This window comes from Anoplopoma fimbria, chromosome 1 (assembly GCF_027596085.1).
Source record: "Anoplopoma fimbria isolate UVic2021 breed Golden Eagle Sablefish chromosome 1, Afim_UVic_2022, whole genome shotgun sequence".
NCBI classification, from domain to species: domain Eukaryota; kingdom Metazoa; phylum Chordata; class Actinopteri; order Perciformes; family Anoplopomatidae; genus Anoplopoma; species Anoplopoma fimbria.
In genome coordinates this window covers 10476564-10497543 of record NC_072449.1, presented here as the reverse complement: position 1 = coordinate 10497543, position 20980 = coordinate 10476564, and the positions used below count along the sequence as shown (strand labels likewise).

Below are 20980 nucleotides of genomic sequence, written 5' to 3'. Positions count from 1 at the left end.
AAATGACTAATTATCCTTTAAAACTCACCAAAAACCAACTGGGTACAAGGACATGCAATTTAAGTGTTCTTCACAGTGGTATATCACGTTCTGTCTCCATCTGTTAATAAATAATTCCAATTCCACTTTTCCATTCAGAGAGCTTTTCACACTCTTTCTCTTGTGCTTTTAGTGTAAATCTAGTTTTGCCACATCATGGTGACAGGTGGCAAAACGGCTGCTGGTGAGACTTGTCCATCGGCTGTACTGCACAGAAGGACGGGTAAACAGCGAGGGGGATGGATAGAGGAATGAAAAGAGGAAAACATGCACGGCTGTATGTGAACCCAGCAGCACTATAATGCTGAGGTACAGCAGAGGAGGAATGGTCATTGTAGCTGAGCCGATGGGGGTGGAGGTAGTGGTGGTGGTGGTGGTGGTGGTGGTGGAGGGGAGGAGGGGTAGAGGCGCTCAGTCAGGCTTCCTGTCTTGGCGCACCCTGCACTGCCCATTTCCTGCCTGTTGAAAAATGCCACAGCTCCACCCACCTTCAGACAGAAACCTTGCTCAGTCAACCCAGACAGCGGCCGAGACAGTCAGTCAGGCCGAACACTTTATTCCTTCTAGCCTCTCACATTTCATGCCAGACTACCAGGTGTCTTTCAAGGAAAACCACCAGCTCAAAACAACTTAGGTCAACTTTATATTTGGAGCTGTGGCTTCCAGTCATGAATGAAAATAGTACTTGGCAAAGTTATTGCTGAGATGACGTCACTGAAACAAACATGAGCAGTCAGATCTCCTAAACTAACCTTTTGGCTTGGACTGTTTAATGAGCTGACTATTGGTGTTTCTTGTCCTGTGTTGTGAAAATAAGAACCAAGTTGTTACAAACTGTGGATTTTCTTTTCAAGCCGAGCTGAATATACTCTTTACATCACTCTGTGTGTGACTTTGAATTGAAGCTGGGCATATTGATAATTAAAAAGTACGAGCTACAATGCAAATGTAAACCAAAGGGTTATCGAAACAATAAAATCAAAACACAGAATGTGGGCCAGCTATCACTCCCTCATTTAAAGACTCAACAACTCATAAGATAATTAACTGATTTAACTAACAGTTACACATTAACATATTCACCAGGTATGGAGCAACATAAGTACTCATTTGGAGTTATGGTTCTAGTCACTTTCCAATTGCAAGTCCCACATTGACCTACTTTTTAACTCTGTTTTTGGTCTCCACCATCTCCTGAGGGAAATATCTGTCCCTTTAGCTTCTAATGCTCCACTATGTTCAGCAGCTAGTCTTCAACTGTGTATATCTATGGTTTGCTAAGCAGGTTGTGTACTCTGAGTTTATCAGAGCTATTTCACTGAAAATGACTGATGCTGCTGAAAACAGCACTGGTGAGAGTGAAACCAAAAAAACAAAACAACAAGCTGAAAGATACTAAAATGCTTGATAGAGTAGAGGGTAGGCTCCTCTTACATAAACATAGTAATTATATCCAATTGTTAATATGAAAATACAGATTATAGCAGCTTTAATGTTTCTTGATTCAGTACATTGTTTGTTTGTTTACACCACAAACTCCTGTGTGTGAACACACCTGCAATTTTGCATGTTCACAAATGACCATTTTGGCTTTTATTGTCTGTATTTCTTGTGTACTTGGATGGTATCAGGTTGAAGGAAGGTCTGACCAACAGAAAATCAGTGCCCATTTTATAACACAACTCTCCTCACCATTCAACACGCACGACCAACAATAAGCGCTTGGGAACTGAAAGCTAACCTCACCTCACTGTGTTTCACACAAACACACATCCTCCCACACAATGAAATGGCACTTTAGACAAACCCATTACAAAATCTGCTAATAACATGGAAAAGAGTTTTGGGCCCAAACATTTTTCCAAAAGTAACTCCACCCGATTCCAAAGGTCACTCCTCTGAACAGAGCCCTCTGTGTTGCTTGTTTAAGGACCATTATACGTGTTGCATCTGACATGAACATCCGCTCTCATACAAATGTCACTCCACACCTCTTGAAAAAGGAGCCTGGCTGGCACTAAGGAAAAGGTGGAAAAGCTGGTCCTTTTTTAGAGCAGCTATTATTCCTGTGTACATGAATGCACCCGGCTGTGAGAAGGAAAATTACAAACTCACAGAAGTCACGATATACCAGCCAGTGAACAGATCTGCATTGCAATTAATAATTCTGCTCATAAGTGATGGAGAAACTGCCCATCTTTGAGTTTGTTTTCCACAGAATACGCAGAGCATCTTCCATCCCATTAATAACAGGGCATTTGGTGATGCAGATAAGCCCAGTGGGATGACGCCGTCTCTGAAGAGCCCATTAAAAAGCATGAAAACATAGAGCTTCAGGATATTTGCAATGTGTGACCTTAGAGTACCGGGCTTCTGTTACAGAGGGCAGAGGTGGAGGGCAGCAGCTGGTTAAACACACACACACACACACGCACGCACGCACACACACACGCACACGCACGCACGCACGCACGCTGCAGGCCGCGCTCCAGCATAATTAAACTCGCAGGCCAACACCCCCATGGCAGGTTTATGGGCCTCTCCTAACAGGATGGCTTTCTGCAGCCTCGTGTGAAGGAGCCTCAGCTCTAAAGCCCGACTTCCTCCAGGACCGGTGATGTCATGACGACACATTATAAAAGGAACATCTGTGCAGCTCAGAGAGGCTCCTCAGCCCACTTGCTCGTTACACTGAACACGCGTGAACATCACTGAGTTTGTCCGTACATGTGGGGGTGCGTTTTCCTGAAGGACCTGATGATGAAAGCTTATGTTGTGATCTGCCCACCAATTAAACAGTTCCACAGCAGTAAAGCTCCTGCTGCAAACAGTTTTATTTCCTAACCTATGCAGTGTGTTTGACTGGCAAGTGCCAGCTCAATTTGTTCAAGAAACCTTTTGATAAGGATCGTTTGAGACTTTACTGAAGCTATGTGTGAGGCAAAAATAGGTATGCTAACAGTTTGTGTTTGACATTAATGAACGATTTATCAGAATAAAAATAATAATAATAATGATGTTTGATGTAGTGGATCATACATTTGTTATTAACAAATCAATCAGTATGTGTTTTTCTTTATTGTAGCCCTAATAAGAGTTTTCTGACTACTTGTTGCATGCGGAGCTGAAACTAACAGCTATTTGAGTTATCAAAAAATACTATTTGTTTACATATGATTAATAAAGCAATGTTCATTATTTTTTAATGAATTGTCTTTTTTCCCCTCACAAGATAATCAAAAAGAACCGATAAGCAGTATCAATAGTAGTACTAGTATCGATAAAATCCTAACGATACCCCCTTAGTTATCAAAGAACATTATTTTCTCGATTGATAAATGGTCAATAACATGTCAGAAAATGCCCATTATTTTTTCTTCAAGTTTCAAAACGCTTTTTTTGTCCAACCAAAAGTCCAAACTTTAAGATATTCATGTCATTCACATTTGATTTTTGCTTTTGCTTGAACATGACTAAGATTATCAATCAACCATCAAAAGTATTGCCAATTAATTTATTGTGGATTGTTATGAACCGATTCTTTATGAGTTAAGCTAATATTTAATTATCTGAATGCTTATAAAACTCTTCTGTTGATTGACAGATTTGCCATTTGATATTTACAAAAACCTGTTCAATCTTAAAGCGACAATGTGACGATCAGTATCAGAATTGAAGGTGAACAACTTGCAGCCTAATCAATTGTTCGCTTCAGAGATGAGGACAGTTGTTTTGTAAGAAATCAGGAACGGGAATTTGCAGCAGTGACACTGAAAATGTCCGTTAATCTCATGTCTGTAGAAATTTCCACATTATGCAACTCTAAGCAAAACACAAAAAATTGTCATGCAATCAAGTTCCTCAAAAACTTTCTAATCCAGTAAGTATTTGGCTCAAACATGCATCACCAACTTATACGCAGTGTTGGAATGTAGAGTCTGCTAGCTGACAAGTCATGCATCTATCCGGACATTTGTTTTTATACCATGGTGTCTCACTACATGACAAACAGCCCAAACATAACGGCAGCAACCGAGGAGAACAGCCTTGAGGAGTTTCTGCATGATACTGAACAGTTTCCCAATACCATCAAGAGGTTTTGTCTCAAATAACCTGTAAAGTGCATCTGAATGGAGAACCATAGAAAGAGATATTCCACCACTACACATACATGTCTGCGCTGTGTGCCCCGTATGACTTCATGTGGGCAGCTGGGCTTTATTTGAGTGATCAAGAGTGATTTTCCTGTTCAAGTTATCACAAGAAACCGACTGAATTCGGTACCTCTTCATGCATTTTCTACTATAAATGTTTACCAATTTATTTGATTGTTTCTCAGAATATTTCCTTCAACACTAACTCCTCAGAGTCTCCCTTAGCTGAGGATCATTTGTAAAGAGGAGTCTGGGGTGTGCTTTTATCACCCACCATCCCCCACACCTACTATACAAGGGCTAAAAGTACACCCATCCATCCATGTTGGCAGTCAAAGGCCGGTCTTGTTGCTTGGGGCTTATGTGCACCTGCTCCAGTACACTCTGGACACTTTAGCCTGCCTGTTAGCCTAACATCCCATCATTCACAGCCACAAAAATGTATACAAATGCAGACTCGATTTGAGTTTGTTGATTTTCCACACACCTTTAAATACTGTTTTTACTGTCATGCTTGTGATAAACGCAATGCAACATCTTGCTTGACTTTGAATTGAACCTTATCTCTTTAATTTGTGTAACACGCCGATAGTTACACAAAGACACACTCTGTCTTTAAAGGTTTGTTTCCAACAAACATCAATACAACCCCGTAATTGACATTCATGGCACATTTAAGCTGTGCTTTGCAGAGCCTTTTTCTCCACTAACCTGCAGCTGGAGACTGAGCCGTGTGAAAAAGCAGAACGCTCTGGGCAACAGAGGAGCACATCTCAGACATTTTCATGTCTCGGACCCTAAAATAGACTCGGTTAAAGCTGCAAAACACTCACCAGTTAATGCCCTGTCCAAAACACATAGAGTATGATTGCTGTTTTTTTTATCAGCCTTGTTTCACAGTCTTTGTAAGTAAACAAAAACATGTGATCGCAGTGTCTTATTCTGATTATCCCCCCCAAAAATGTGAGTGGATTTAAACTGCTCTTCCATTAGGCTGGGACCCTGTTGACCTCCTTCAAAAAAGGACCTTGTTTCCACAGATTGCTCCTCAGACCTTCGTGCCTTCTTCCCCCACAACTACAAACCAAACTTCCCACGACCACATTAAGCTGCAATAACTGGCCCACAACAACAAGTCCCTGCTTGCATGTAATCGCGCAAACCAGCCCGTGTGTGTGTGTGTGTGTGTGTGTGTGTGTGTGTGTGTGTGTGTGTGTGTGTGTGTGTGTGTGTGCGCGCAAAAGGACTTCTTGGACACCAGCAGCCCCACCTCCACGAAAAAACAGCCTCAGTTGTATATTTGCTGCTGTTTTGATTATTATTATTTATTTTTTTTTTAAAGAAAACAAAAACAAATTCTTTAGCACTTACGATTTTACTGAGATCCATGATGGGTCTCTCAGAGCGGGGAGTGCGGATCCCTGGAGCCGGAGAGGAGCGCCGCTGTATCCCCGCGCGGAGTAACTAGTAACGGGAAAGCGACTGAGGCAACAGATGCATCTGGGAGGAGAAGGGGGGGGGGTGGAGTGGGCCGTCAGCTCAACATGTGTCCCGATTTGGTATTAAAATGCTCCCCCTATCCTTCCTTACTTCCTTCCGCGTCCCTTTCTCCTTTGCTTTTTTTTTTCCTCTGCGAGCCCTCCGTGCTCCCTTATCGGCGAGGACTTCCAGCACCCGACCGCCGAGAAGTCGAGGCTGTCCGCGGGGGGAAACACAAGAGGACTACCGCTGATAAACCCCGCTCGTTTAGGCACCCACCGCTGCTCGTTATAGCGGCCCCCACACAGAGACTGAGTCCAGATAGTGGGCTACCTTTTATTTTGCAAATAGCCCGCTCTCCTGTTAGACAATAGTAGAATGGAGCCTGCAGAGAGGGATGGCTTAAACCAAGGTGGTGCCCAATCTAGGGTCCGGGGACCGACGGGGGTCCTGTGAGAGGGGAGGTGATCTCTAGGAAATGAGAAAACAGCTGAATTTCCATTGTAGCTCCTTTTTTTTTTTTTTTTTTTTTTTTTTTTTTTTTTTTTTTTTTTTTTTTTTTAAAGGGAGGTGTTTTAATCACTCATTATTTTATATTTTGATTGGTTCAACTGACCTGCAGCAGAAGAAAAAAAATATATACAAACTAGTTCTGCAATAAATTATGCAAAAATCCTTCTAAGAGGATGTTCTTTAGGGTGATGATGTCAATAGTCATTCATTAAAAGGGCCATTTGCAAGAAACCCCTCCGCCTCCTCTCCTGCTCAGTGTGCCACAAACACAATACAAGACCAAAACAACAAGTGGTTATTGTTGTTGTAACGCCACTAAAAAACATACGATTTTGAAAGTTTTAGTTACCAGACACTTCGTCGCCCCTGTTTCAGGTTTTATCATTATTCTGTGCAATGGTAATATGGATAACACGTGAAGACTTGAATAAGTTTCATAGGTGAAACGGGGGAGAGAAGCTCAACTTCCACCATGAGAGTAATTCTAGGTAGCTGATGCCCCCATCTGGTTTATCTGAGACTGTCAACCAGTATCTTCTGTCTTCAATGCAGAGTTTAGATTTTTGTTTCGATGTGAGCCTGTTGCATCTAGTAAGTACATGATTGACCAAAGGCGTCTGTCACAGAAGACATTTTGACATCACAGGTGTAAATAAAAAATGAATGAATTAATAGCAGAATGCCATTTTGCTGGTCCTGATATTGTGCAAGCTGGTTCACTGTCACACTACCATGACTTATGACACCATTGTTGTAATTTAAATTTAAAATAAAATAACAGACATTCTTAACATATTCATAATTGTATTAAATAGATGCACTCACCACACTGGAGTTCTCTCCTTGCATTTTTGTTTCCCTATTTCATTAAAATCCTTAAAAAGAAGACACTTATTTATTCACTGATTTCATTTAATAGACGGTTAGTAAATGTGGACCCAGCCACAGACAGAGAAGTGGCCGACACTTTTCCTCCCACCTCCTCAACCTCTTAGAGACATTGTTTTCCTCGTGGAGGTGGGAAGTTTATAACCTTCTCCCACATCATCAGTTATTTTTCCTGCATGTAACAATTGCTGAATGTCTTCCCCTGCAGTATTTGCTGAAGACCGTCAGGGACATTTTCTAGATTTTGTGTGCAAAAAGACATGATGTGGACGGGAACATTGACAAATGCTCACAAGAGCTAAGGGTTGCTATAATACATAATAGGTCCTGCATATATTGTGTATTGGTTAAAACATTTTTAAAACACATTTTAATATAATGCAGTCCAGTTCAAAACCACAACTTATTTAAAAAACATAGTAATAAATATATAGTTAGGCTACATTAATACCTCTCAGGCAGCTTTAAAAAACTGACCATTATAAGCTTTGTAAAGGTAAAAATGTGTGGTAGAGCAGTTATACCAGACTGCTTTAGATTATGTGTACCTAATAAAGTGGCAAGAATGTATGTTTCAATCCATTAGAACTAAACTAATGTAAAATATAGTTATGTATGTATTTTTTCTTGTTTGTTTATTTCTGTAATAATGTCATCTCTCTGCCTTGCTTACATTGTTATTTTTATTATTGTTTCCATCTTTACCATGTAAAGTGCCTTTGAGTTCCTTTTGAAGCACTATACAAATAAAATGTATTATTATTAATAATATTATTATATTGCATTTATGAGAATTTTCACAGTAGCAATTTGATACATCATCATGTGTTAATGTTTCCGGAGTTTTAAGTGTTAAAAATCCAATCAGACCCACTATATTACTCTTGTCATGTAGATCTCACCAGAAACAATATGCCCACAAGCTCCATTTTTAAAACCAGGCCACTGTTTTAAAAAAGATCCGCTACACAATCACAGCCCATCAGCTGATCAGCCGTGACCTGGCCAGCCACAATAATCAATATGCTACTCATTATGCCATCGGGGCAGGACATTATACCTCCAGGCTGCTCAACATAAACGGTCTGACTCCAGACAATGCCGGCTCTTTTCCAGCAAGTCTCTTCACTTCCTGGTACGGCGTGGGCCCTTCGTTGTGAGGACAGCCTCACAGAGCATTTCTCACATACAGCAGTCCCACTCTGTCTCTGCCTGGCAAATCACTCAGCCACTCAAAACCCCTTCCCCTTTTGTATTTATACAAGTTTAAAACAACCTTTCCATTCAAATGTTACAGATTTAAAAGGTGAAAGAGTGAAAATTATGGTTTTATCTGACTCGTGTGGATGAAGTTACAAATGTCTCAACCATTTAGTGCTGGAGACACACAAAATAAATCACAAAAATTCTTCAAGTAAAGCGACATCACATGCTCTCAATGCCAACAGAGACTTTAAGTCTTACTCAAAGTCTGTAAAAAATTAACAAATATATAATATGAATCTTAATTTAAAAAATATGTAGATTTCTAACTGTGGAATTACGGGAGTCGTATAGTGACTTGCAGCTGACACCCCTGATATCATAACCTTTTCTAGCTCTAGGTAGAGTTTCACAAAGGTAGTCATGAAAATGATTCACTTTAATGTACTTTGAACCAAAACATGGTCGTTGTTGAGAAAACGTGCTAAAGCCTGAGCACAGAGGTCAAAGTCCTCTAACGCAGCTGTCTCTCTTCCCCTCACTCAAGACTGACTCTGAGTTTATGATGTGTAGTTTTTGAGGCCGACTGTATGACTCCCAATGCAAAACCCCAATACAGAGCTGATTCAGAGATTTTGTTCAAAGCATGTACAGATGTTTTTACCATATACATGCTATATAATTCTTAAATCAGTCTGCAGCATTTAAGAAAGTTTGCAGATGATTTTTGGGCTCAGATATCTCCAGACAACGAAGTCTAAACTTCTGTTCAAGTCCGTTTATGCTTATTAAGCTTTTCCCTTCATTTTGACATGTTGTAACAACCGTGTGAGTTGGCATGATCAGTATAAGGGCTGGGCAATAATTTAATATTATCGTTTAGCAACTTTGTGGAATTATAATGATCATATCAAGTTAATCATTCTGGAAACCCCCGTTGTGTGAATGAATGTATAAAGTATAAATAACTTTTGCAAAAGTTTTATTTTGCGTTAATGAAAAGTTTTTTCGGTTTTAATGTAGAACAGTAGGACACAGTTCATTGCAAAGATCAGTTTGATTATTTTAGATGTGATTATATAGTGTTTTGCCATCAGAAAATATTCATAATTTGAAGCAACATTTATTTCAGCCATATCATCCAGCCTCAGTCAATGAAGAATGTACTGTCGCATGGCGGAGGACTGCTTTGTATATGATGACTATTTAAAATGAGGCCACTCATGTTTAAGCAGACTAATTTGCATACCACGCGCTTCCATCGATGATGTAGGTTTCAGTCTGACTCTTGACCTTGGCTGCATGTGAAACAAAAAGCAACACTCCATCTCTGTCTCTCTTCCTTTCCGCTTTACTGTGCCGTAAAACACAGACGAGAACTCCAAAACAATCTGTAAATCAAAGCCATTGTTAACACCGCCAGGAACTCATCGGTGCACTTTGTTCCACTTACTGACCTGTCACTCATGTCCAGCTCTATTATTCTACAGCCAGTCAGTGCAATGAGGCCACAAACCGCCGCCTGCTGTTTCTGCTGCCTCAGTGCTTTTAATGGTCTCGCTTGCATGCTTGTCTGTACTACATGCATGCGGATATCCCTCCATAACTTCCCTGCATTCTGAATTGCAGGATGTAAAAGAACCAAAGGAAGACTCAAGACAATGAGCGATGGAGGGGAGAACAACAAGGCAAAGAGAAAGACAAAAGACAGAGGAGTAAGAGAGTAAGAGGAGAGGCAGAGAGCTGGAGTGATTAAAAAAATCTTGTCTACGTCCGCCCTGCTGAGTCCTGCTTGTGCCCGAGGGCCAGGGCCCTGCTCCTCCCCTGAATTCCACAGCTATCAGGGCACCAAACAGGGTGCAGGGCAGGGGGACGACGGGTGTCCATTAATGCAGGTCCACACATACTGTACACCAGTGATTCCCAGCAAGGGATAATTGTACAGCAGGGATTACTTCTGCAGTTTCTAGGAGGTATGTGGGGAAATTAAGGACCAATTAATAATTATTATATAAGTATTAATAATTGATTCTTCAAAAATATATTCACATTGAGCAGCTGTAACACCGTAACCCCATGTGTTTTAGATAACAGTGCTTAAAAACTAGTTAGCAGGCGAGCAGAGCAGTTACAATAGTTAGATAGAAGTAATGGATAAATAGCTCAAATAGTTAGCCAAAAGGAATGGATAAACTGTTTAAATAATTAGCTGAAAGTTATGGTAAACAGTTGGAAATGTAAGCTAAAAGTGTTGGATAAATTGCTGAAATAGTTAGCTAAAAGTGTTGGATAAATTGCTGAAATAGTTAGCTAAAAGTGTTGGATAAATTGCTGAAATAGTTAGCTAAAAGTGTTGGATAAATTGCTGAAATAGTTAGCTAATAGTAATGGATAAACGTAGTTTGCTAAAAGTAATGAATACATTGTTGAAACTTTTTTAATTGTTGTAAAAGGAATTGATAAAGGTTTGAAATAGTTAGCTTAAAGTTATGGATAAACGGTTGAAATAGTTAGTTAAAGTAAAAGATAGACTGTTGTAATTGTTGCTAAAAGTTATGGAAAACAGTTGACATAGTTAGCTTAAAGTTATGGAAAATGGTTAAAATAGAAAGCTTAAAGTTATGGATAAACGGTTGAAATAGTTAGCTAAAAGTTATGGATAAACAGTTGAAATAGTTAGCTAAAAGTTATGGATAAACAGTTGAAATAGTTAGCTTAAAGTTATGGAAAATGGTTGACATAGTTAGCTTAAAGTTATGGCTAAACGGTTGACATACTTAGCTTAAAGTTTTGGAAAACGGTTGAAATAGTTAGCTTAAAGTAAAATATAGACTGTTGAAATTGTTGCTAAAAGTTATGGATAAACGGTTGACATAGTTAGCTAAAAGTAAAATATAAACTGTTGAAATTGTTTCAAAGGTCAAGCTTCTGCTATTCCAAAAGGGGTGGAAAAACGGATGCAAACTTGACCAAACAGACCCTAAAATTGAGTGTTTTTGAGATAGAAACACTGTTGTACTGCCACACCAACTGCCAACCACGCATGAACTCAAATAGAGATTCAAAAAGGAGAAAACTCTGTGTGGACAAGTAAAGGAGAAGAAGGAGGCTGGCAGCCAGTCTAATTTTAAGGCCTTAATTATGTAACATACAATGTGGTGTATCTTAAGGGATCTCGCTGTCCCTGCTGAGGAACTGGTGCCCCAGAAGTTTTCCAAAAGCACTAATTATGGTTCATATGTGTCCAGAGATTACTACCTACGTCAGCTTTCAGATGAAAAACCTCAATTTAGGAGAGAGTTGGCATCACTGACATTTTAAAGCCTTTAAATAAACCTTGTACCGTTTAAGTGTTTAGAACTAACTTGATATTTACTTGTTGGTTTTCTTACTACTATTGAGAACACAATAGAATACCAAAACACGTTTGTTTGTGACAAACCAGAGATTAAATCCCCCCTCTAAACTCTGAATTAAAGAGTCAGCTGCTATTATGAGGCATAACATGTCATTAAAAACCAGCGCTGAGTGCTATCCGGCTGCCATGTTTCAATCTTTTTATAACCCAGTGTGGCAGAGAGGATTTTGAACACACCCTGGTTGTTTACCCAACACGTCAGAGAGACAGGCGGGAACATCTCAGAATCAGAGTTTTTTTACAACTTTGACTTTATGCGACTCTGCTGTCTGCAGTGCAAACTGCTCATATTCATATTCATATGCATGTAACTGTAAAATATTACATTTAGGTTGCATGTTTAAGGACATACTGTATAATCTACTGTTGACAGTCGTCTCACCAAACAAATATCATGCATAGCAGCTGATAATAAAAGTTATTCTGCTCTGTGGTTAACACAAATTTAGAAATATCGATAGCAACAAACTTCAACAACTCAAAAAGTTTCTTGTTTCAGTCACGATAAAATGGAAGAACTTCCTATTTAATATGGGCTTTTTTATATGAACATTAAGCTTTCACTGTACTTTATGGCTAAAATGAGACTGCGGGAGATGACAGACACACAGCTATGCAGACAGACAGGAGGTGAAAGCCAGCCACCCAGCAGATTTAGGCAGCTTTAGAGCACAACAGATCAGATGAGATTATCTCTCGCTGATCCCCTGTAAAGCAGACAGCAGATTCATTGATTCCTGCACCGCCTGCAACGGCTGTGGATCCCCCAGTCAAAAATCAACTACACAGAAAAATAAAAGGAAACAAAACAGCAACACTACTACAGGGTAAAAAAAGAATCTAGATCAGCGACTCAATCATATCACAGCAGTACAGAATTGGCACAATTGATATGAACAACAAACTGGCTGAGTGTGTTTATTAGACCACTCATAAATAGATATATAATCGCAGCAGTGAGCTGACCAACTGAAAAGCTCTGTGCTTCCTTTAAAGGATCTCAAACAATTGAGAGTAAATTCCTACTCAATTCAGACTCAATTTCTGTTTACTTCAATTGCCACTTCGACACATATTAGCAGCACTGCAGATAAACTATGTGCGTGTTATTATGTTGTAATCCAGGAGACAATTCTGCCTTGACACACTTCCACAGGGTGTGATCTCAGGAGCCTGACAGTGACCTAGTGACCAGGCTTGGCTCGGGACACATAAAGCCATGCATGCCTCGCTCTCCCAGCCTCTAATCCATGCTGCTACTGTCCCAGATGGGAGAGGCGTAATGGGGGACACAGAGAAGGTTGTGCAAACTGCATGCGACCAATCCAGAGGCAGTATTGACAAATACAAACTGTCCAATTTAGCAGCCGCTGCAAACGGGAGTAGCACGTTGCAGAACTACCACGGCAGTTTGTGCCGCCTTGATCTGACCTACTTTCTGCCCGCTTTTCCCTCCACTGTGCCTGGTCTGGAGAGAGGGGAGGGGAGGGGAGACCACCAGGCAGGAAGCAGCCGGCTCCACAGCATAACAGCAGCCTACATACATATGCTCACTGGGAGAGCACTTCATATATAGTCAGAAGCTACAGAGCATTCATTATTCAGGGGGCCATAACAGAAAACTAAATATAACAAACAAGGAAAAATCAGTCCATATATTCCCATCATCCCATCATTCCATCACCACCTCTGATCCTGCCTTGAGGCCTACATAAGGCACTGACAGCCTGTCATACATGCCACAGCTCCAACATGCCTCCCTCTTGTCTGGTTTATTCTGCAGATGGGCTAAACAGCACTGTTATCTGAATTCAAAAAGGCCTTTGACCTACATTTCAACAGCTCTTTTGTTGTACAGTGGACTCATTTGTATCTCTGCTGAACACAGACAGACATCAGGGAGAGCAAACACTGGAATGTGCCAATAAACTGGTTATTATCAATACAGAACATAAACAGGGAAGAATCAAAGCTGCAAGGGGATCCTGAATTATGTCAAAATGTAAATACTGTGTGTCTTTTTTTTATGGATCCTGAGCTCCTATCAGACACATTCTCACAATGCACAGTTTAATTCAAGAGCTGACAGTAAACAATCCTGACATGACTATTATCCTCCCACATTCATCCCACGCTTTCAGCAAAAACGACGCTGTATCTTGTTATTATTATTAATAATTGTTGTATGTGACATACCTGCCCTCTCTCAAAGTTTTCCTTCTCCAGCTCCAGGCTGTTGGCCCCTCCGGTAGTCCGTCGGATCACTTTGGGAATAGCGTTGGGTACTTGCTGCATGGAGCTCTTCACTCGATCCATTGTCGGGTTTTTTTTGGTTTTTTTCTTCTTCACAGCAGCGAAACAAAACACAAATTCCAGGCGATAAAAAGGCTACACTGTAATAAAAAAAAAATAATAAAAAAAAAAAAATGCACTAACTATGGCGGGCAACAGTCCATGCTGAGCTGGACTCGTCGCCCCGTTGGGTCATTTGGCCTCTCTGTGTGTCCACCACCACCCCAGTCAATGACAGGAGCAGTCTGAACGGCACCAGTGTAAAGCGAGCCGGGCTCAGAGGAGGAGGACACTCCCGCTTTTCAAAATAAAGTCCCTATTGGTACACGTGCTGACATAAGTATACATAAATAAAAGCATAAATAATTGTATAAATAAATACAGGAATAAATAAATAAATGCTTAAATAAATGTTTGAATACAGAAATAAATAAGTAAAAGAATAATTAGTTGCTGGAATAAATACAGTAATAAATAAATGCTTAAATAAATACTGAAATAAATAAATAAAAGTATAAATAAATAAGTAAATGCTGAAATAAATATAGAAATGACTACATTAATCTATGGATAAATAAATAAAAGTTAATAATCAAACAGGACATAAATAAATACATATCCTACATTTATTTCTACATTTATTTTCACTTACATTTATTCATTTCTGTATTTATACATTTATTTAGTTATTCCTGTATTTATTTATACAATTATTTATGCATTTATTTCTTTATTTATACTTATGTCATTTCCCATTTTTCGTCCTCCATATGCTGCAACCATACATCCTGACTGCAATGTTTTTTGTCTGTAAATTAAATCTGTAAGTCTTGAAAATAGTTATATTGCTTGAATGTAGAAATATTATGGGTCATATCTCTAATATCATTGTCACAATTGACTCATTTGAGCAATAATAATAATAATAATAATAACGTTATTTATATAGCACCTTTTAAAAACAAGGTTTACAAAGTGCTTCGACAGACAAGGCAGCAAAACAGTGCAATGGATGAAACATTAAAAACAATCGTTAGGATAAAACTAAACTAAGAAACAAAATGAAATAACAAGTGACAATCAAATAAACGAACAAAATAAATAAAATCAAGTGAAATAGATAAACATAAAATAGTAAACGAATATAAGATAAAAATGAAACGACGTCATCACATAAAAGCCATTCTGTAAAAATGTGTTTTAAGAAGTGATTTGAACTACAACCGGAAAGGACAGGTGACATTTTACATTATTTCTATTTCACATTGTTATTATTAAAATAACAATATGGTGCATGATGAATTCCATCTAAAAGGTTGTAGGAAATGTATTTAACAAACACTTTAACTATGAATGAAGACCTCCACGAAAAAACAGAAGGGATATGTGCAACAAATTGCGGGAACTTTACAGAACTTGATATCTGTCTTTCTAACGCTCAGTTCTTCAGAAACCTGCACAAAACACACGGCGACGTCCATGGGGAAGCCTTCACGCACTGTGTGCTCTCACAAAAAAACAAACGTACAAGTATTTGCTGCAGGAATGAGGACACCGTTCAGCTGCATGCTGATGAGCCTCGCTGTTATTTGGGTATTTTCTCTGGCAACTATCTCTGACTCCTCCCAGTGTTGTCAGCCAGTGGCTGGAGCTGCAGCAGGGATCCGCCCACCCCATCAATAATGCGTTGTGATTTTGATGTTCTAGCCATGTCCCAAAAAAACCAAAACACTCCTATAGTCTTGTCAAAAAAAACTGTTTAGGAAAATATGTCTGCAATGGGCGGATTGAGGCAACTTCAGGCACAATAATATAAAGTATAGAGTGAATCACATGATACTTAAAAAAGACTGTTCCTGTTTATTACTTTTTCCCTGAAAATCTCACACGTGGAAAAGGTTTGAATACATTTAATTCAATATAGTTTAATAAGAAGCTTAAATAGGAGGGGACATGATGAATAATGACACACACATCCACAAGCAAAATCATTAGAAGTTTGAATACATTTTATTGTCTTGTGCACAACACATCACATTTTGCCAATAAGCCCAAAATTCCATGTCATTGACAACACAGTACTTTATGCTATACTCTCTACAGGAAAATAAGAAATTAGTTCCCTAATGGTATTCCGCATAGTACGAGCATAACTTATCCAAGTAACAATAAACTGGGACTGAACATTGCCGGTGAAGCGTGCCACTATCAGCACTGTCAGAGCGGTGATACTAGTATGTTATCAAGTATTGATTGCCATAAGTGGGAGTGCTTATCATGCTACATATTTGTTCCCCTTTCCATTTCAGTCACTACATAATATTTTAACAATGAATTTTCTCTGCAGCTATGCCGTTGTAAACCACAGAGTCCTCTCAGATCAGTTTTGATAGAGTAGCAGGTTAAACAAAAGCTGGCCCTGCTCTTGTATTCTCTGGAGGATATAGGCAAGCAGTGCATGATTTACTGTCAGTGATCATTCTTATAATAATTGCAGCAGTCTCAACCTTTGCTCTTAGGTTTAGAAGCATGTTTGCTCTAAACAACTCAATGCTACCCTCTGTTGGTCAAAGATGGGAACTAGAAGTAAAAAGTAGTGTACATTTAACCAAGCTTTTGTCTACATAAACACAATAGTTAATGAAAATCACGTATTTCACATTCACAAAAATACAAAAAACAAAGCAGAAAAAATATATAATTCCCCAAAAAAGCAAAAGGACGAGCTGAAAGTTTACATTGTGTAAATCACAGTTAAACAGTTAAATAAAAAGTAGAATTACTCAGATCCTTAAGTGGAAGTACCAAAATACTCAATGATAAGTAAATGCCCTTCATTTAAAATCCCTCTTAAGTAAAAGTAAAAAAGTGTTATCAACTAAATGTACTTAAAGAAGCAAAAGTAGAAGTACTCATTATCATATTATTATTTAATACTAATGCATCAATGCACAAGTGGTGTTTAACTGTTGTCTCTGGTCGAGATGGAGCAAGTTTTAAAGGGGTAGTTTACGGCAGTTGATCCCAACCTGGGCATCAGGCCCTCTCCAGAGAGACACAGGATAAATCTGAGTGGCAGTTAGATGATTAATTGGGCAGGAAAGAACCAAAAGTTATGCAACTCAAATGTATTCATAATATGGAATATTTTCAATCTTAGCTTTATGTAAAATATTGTAGTGCTGCTGTTTGGGCCTCAAACAATTATCTTAATAAAACCATCTAAGAAGTCTGGAGTGGAAATCATTCTTCTGTACCAGTCTTTGCCAACAATAGAAATCTAAAATGGGACAAGGGGTTTGTCTTTCTATTATATACAGGGCCACCAGCCAAAATGTATCTTAAATGTATCCACTTATTTATCTTTTAAAATGAAATTAATCTGGATAGTTACTAAGACCTACACCTGTCACATAAATGTAGTTGAGTAAAAAAATACATTATATATATATATATATATATATATATAGTGAGGTATGATACTTTTTTTTAAATCTACCTGTATACAGTGCGGTAAGACGGCAATTCTGTTTCCCTGGTACCTGGTGTAAAACAAAAAGAATTAACATATGTAAACAAATAAAACAGTAAAGGGCAGAAGCTTTTGGACTTCTGAGCACATTTATGTAACAAGGTGCATGAAGTCAGTTATGGTCCAATACTGCTAAATCAAATTGGCGTACATGTATACAGTTGCATAAAATGGAAATACTCAAGTAAAGTAGAAGTACTTCAAAATTGTACTGACAGTGCCAGTCAAAAGTTTGGACACACTTTCTCATTCAATGGTTTTTCTTTATTTTTCTTTTTTTCTACATTGTAGATTAATATTGAAGACATCCAAACTATGAAGGAACACATATGGAATTATGTGGTAAACAAACAAATGCTCAACAAACCAGAATATGTTTTATATTTTAGATTCTTCAAAGTAGTTGAATGAGAAGGTGTGTCCAAACTTTTGACTGGTACTGTAGGACATGACATCTATTGCATTCTGTCCATCCTGGGAGAAGGATCCCTCCTCTGTCGTTCTCCCATAGGTTTCTTCCTTTTTTCTCCCTGTTAAGGGTTTTTTTTAGGGGAGTTTTTCCTGTGCCGATGTGAGGGAAGGACAGAGGATGTCGCATGTGTACAGATTGTAAAGCCCTCTGAGGCAAATTTGTAATTTGTGATTCTGGGCTATACAAAATAAACTGAATTGAATACTGTAAGTATATGAATACATAAGATAAGATAAGCAGCGGGGAAATTTGCAGGCTTACAGCAGCATAGGGTAAAGTGCACACAAGAGACATAGTAGAAGAAAGACAAGATAAAAATAAAAAATGAAAATAAAAAAACAAGTATTATAAATAAGCAATAAAAAACAGTAGAAAATCAACAATAACTGAAATATTATATTTACAGACAGAAAAAACTATTTTAACTATTGCACTTTGAATAGGAACTTCCAACCCAGGTGAATAATTACAGAATAAGTAAATAAATAACACCAAAACGTGCCCACCCAATCATTACAGTAAATACAGTATGAGCAGGAGGAGGATCAAGCCCCAAAAAAAGAGAATAAAAAAAAAAATGAGACGATGAAATCTCGCGAGATTACCACTGTAACGGAGGACTGGGGCTTGGTCTTGAAGTTTTCAGATGCATCTGTAGATGAATCATAACAGCATCAAGATGTCGGGACGAACAGGCCGCGCTGAGACCCGAAGTCGGGCTAAAGATGACATCAAAAAGGTCCTGGCGGCCATCGAGAAGGTGCGCAAATGGTACGTAGGCTGTCTGGGGCACAATATGGAGGGAAATGTATTAGTAGACTGTAGCCTGATATCTGCTGCGTCGCTCAACAAACTTCAGTCGGAAAAGTTAGATGATTGACGGGGCTGCTGGCCAATCAGCGGGCCGCGTTGACAGTAGAGGCGGAGCTTAATGAGTTTTTTTTCTCCTCGCTGAGAGCTGTCAATATGGCCACAGCCTCACATGCTGCCGTAATGCAACGACCGTCCCGTCTTCACATAACAGTGACATCAATGAATGCACGCGGACATCCACCCCCCCACACGGATTTTATACGCTCGTGTTAATTAAATTATGATAATAGGATATTTGATTAGCTGTCATCTCTGTTATGGACAGAGGAGGACACGAGCATGTAGCCAATGTTACAGATTAATGCTATTTAAAGCAGATGGTGGTTGTGGTTGGAGCTTCATTCAGCTCGTTTCGAAAATAAATCTTTAATATCTTTATTCCCAGGGAGAAGAAATGGGTGACAGTGGGAGACACATCCTTACGCATATTCAAGTGGGTGCCAGTGACAGAAACAAAGCAGGTGGGGGCCTCTGTCACGTATATATATATATATATATATATATATATATATATATATATATATATATATATATATATATATATATATATGAATGATAAAACACGATCGCTTTTAAGGATTTAATTCAATGAATGTTGTAGCATCATGAGTCTCATTTTACATGCCCTCTTTTTATTATCAGATATATCGAACCAAATCCACAGGTGGAGATGTGAGAGGAATGAAAGATGTGGTCCTGGAAAATGCTAACTCTTTGTTGGATTTCACTGGTGAGTTTGGTGGCTGTATTTAGTAAAATACTGGAGCCATCGAATGCATAATGGCCTGTACATGTGTCAAAAAGCCCAAAATACCACACAACCAAACACAACAACACAAAAACATGTCACCCTGATGTTCAGTACAACTCCTTTCCGCCTCAGATGAAAACAGCAACCAGAGCTTTATGTCGGACGTCTACCAGCCTAAAATGGATAACAGCAGCAGCACCTCCAGCTCGCAGCAGGTCAGCCCTCCACATACCTCCAGCCTCCGGACCGAAGACTCTCAGCCACCAATGCTGGGCCAGGAGAGTGTGGATGGTATGTGGGTGGCTCTCTGGAGCACATTTACACGCAATTTTTATACATTATTCCTGTCATTTTTTAAAAGTTACACACAAAATATACTGTATTTGAGGCTACAATGGCCTCATTCCTAGAGCCAAGTGCTGCATTAATGAGAATATTTTCCCACCCTTCCTTGTGAATCCAGAGCCAGTCCATTTAAGACAGGAGGGGGCTGATGAGCCTCCCACTCTCATCAAGGAGGATCTTCTTTCATCAGGAGCTGTCCGACAGAGCACCCCAGAAACACAGGTCCACTTTCTGACAAAGGGGTTGAAGGATAACCCCAACATTTTTTTTTGATAAATTAATCATTTAATTCCTATATCTCGGGTCTGAGGCATGGTGTGATTTATGAGAGCATTTAAGTAACATAATGTTTCTTTTTCTTCCACAGGAGGAATTGGAGGAGTCAGGAGCACCCCCTTTAAAGAAGATTTGCACAGGAGAAAATGCTGTTCTGAGATAGCTCATTTTTAATAATTTTGTCAAAATGCACACAGTACCTTTCCTTAATCAGATTAGCTAGACATTCAAAACATATTCGGAGGTTTTCTTGACATATTTACGCAAATGTTACATTTCAGCAAATGAGGGAAAAAACAGCTAAATCTTTGTTTAATTTTAAAGGTCTTTAAGGTATGCGGTTATAAGTGATTTTTGAAATGAATGGCGGGGAATTTTCCAAACTTTGTGTGGCAGTTCACTGCTGTTGCAGGCAGTGTATTTCAATTTACATGCTGTAAATGTTTTCTGGCAACTGTTTCTAATTTACTCGTTATGCAATTGGGCTTTACGTTTGCATGCATCCTATTGCTTTATTCTTCAGGTTTACAGGCCATTTTGAAAAGGTGTTAAATGTGCAGCTTTATGCAGATTCATGTTTAGATGTGCCATTTTCTATTAAATACAAGGCACTCTCTGGAACAGATCTTCTCTTGGCTTATTAAATGCAAGGAAATGCTTTTTTAATATTTAAAAATATAATTTGCCCATGTTTATAACTGCTGACATTGTAAAACATAATAAATGCTCATTTCCAATTCCATTT

General features: G+C 38.9%; 2 protein-coding genes across 2 annotated transcripts in view; one reads left to right on the top strand and one right to left on the bottom strand.

Moving 5' to 3' along the window:
- Positions 1–14198, bottom strand: part of hip1 (huntingtin interacting protein 1) — a 44591-nt gene extending 30393 nt beyond the window's left edge. Inside the window, 1 exon segment of the mRNA XM_054596030.1 lies at positions 13891–14198. Coding sequence (XP_054452005.1) covers positions 13891–14010 — 120 coding nt within the window. The 5' untranslated portion in view covers positions 14011–14198.
- Positions 14199–18611: 4413 nt separating this feature from the next.
- On the top strand, positions 18612–20977 carry bcl7bb (BAF chromatin remodeling complex subunit BCL7B b). Its single transcript, XM_054602444.1, has 6 exons — positions 18612–18761; positions 19249–19324; positions 19506–19593; positions 19747–19905; positions 20078–20181; positions 20327–20977. The coding sequence occupies exons 1-6, from the start codon at positions 18649–18651 to the stop codon at positions 20396–20398; spliced, it is 612 nt and encodes a 203-aa protein (XP_054458419.1). The 5' UTR covers positions 18612–18648; the 3' UTR covers positions 20399–20977.
- The last annotated feature ends 3 nt before the right edge of the window (positions 20978–20980 follow it).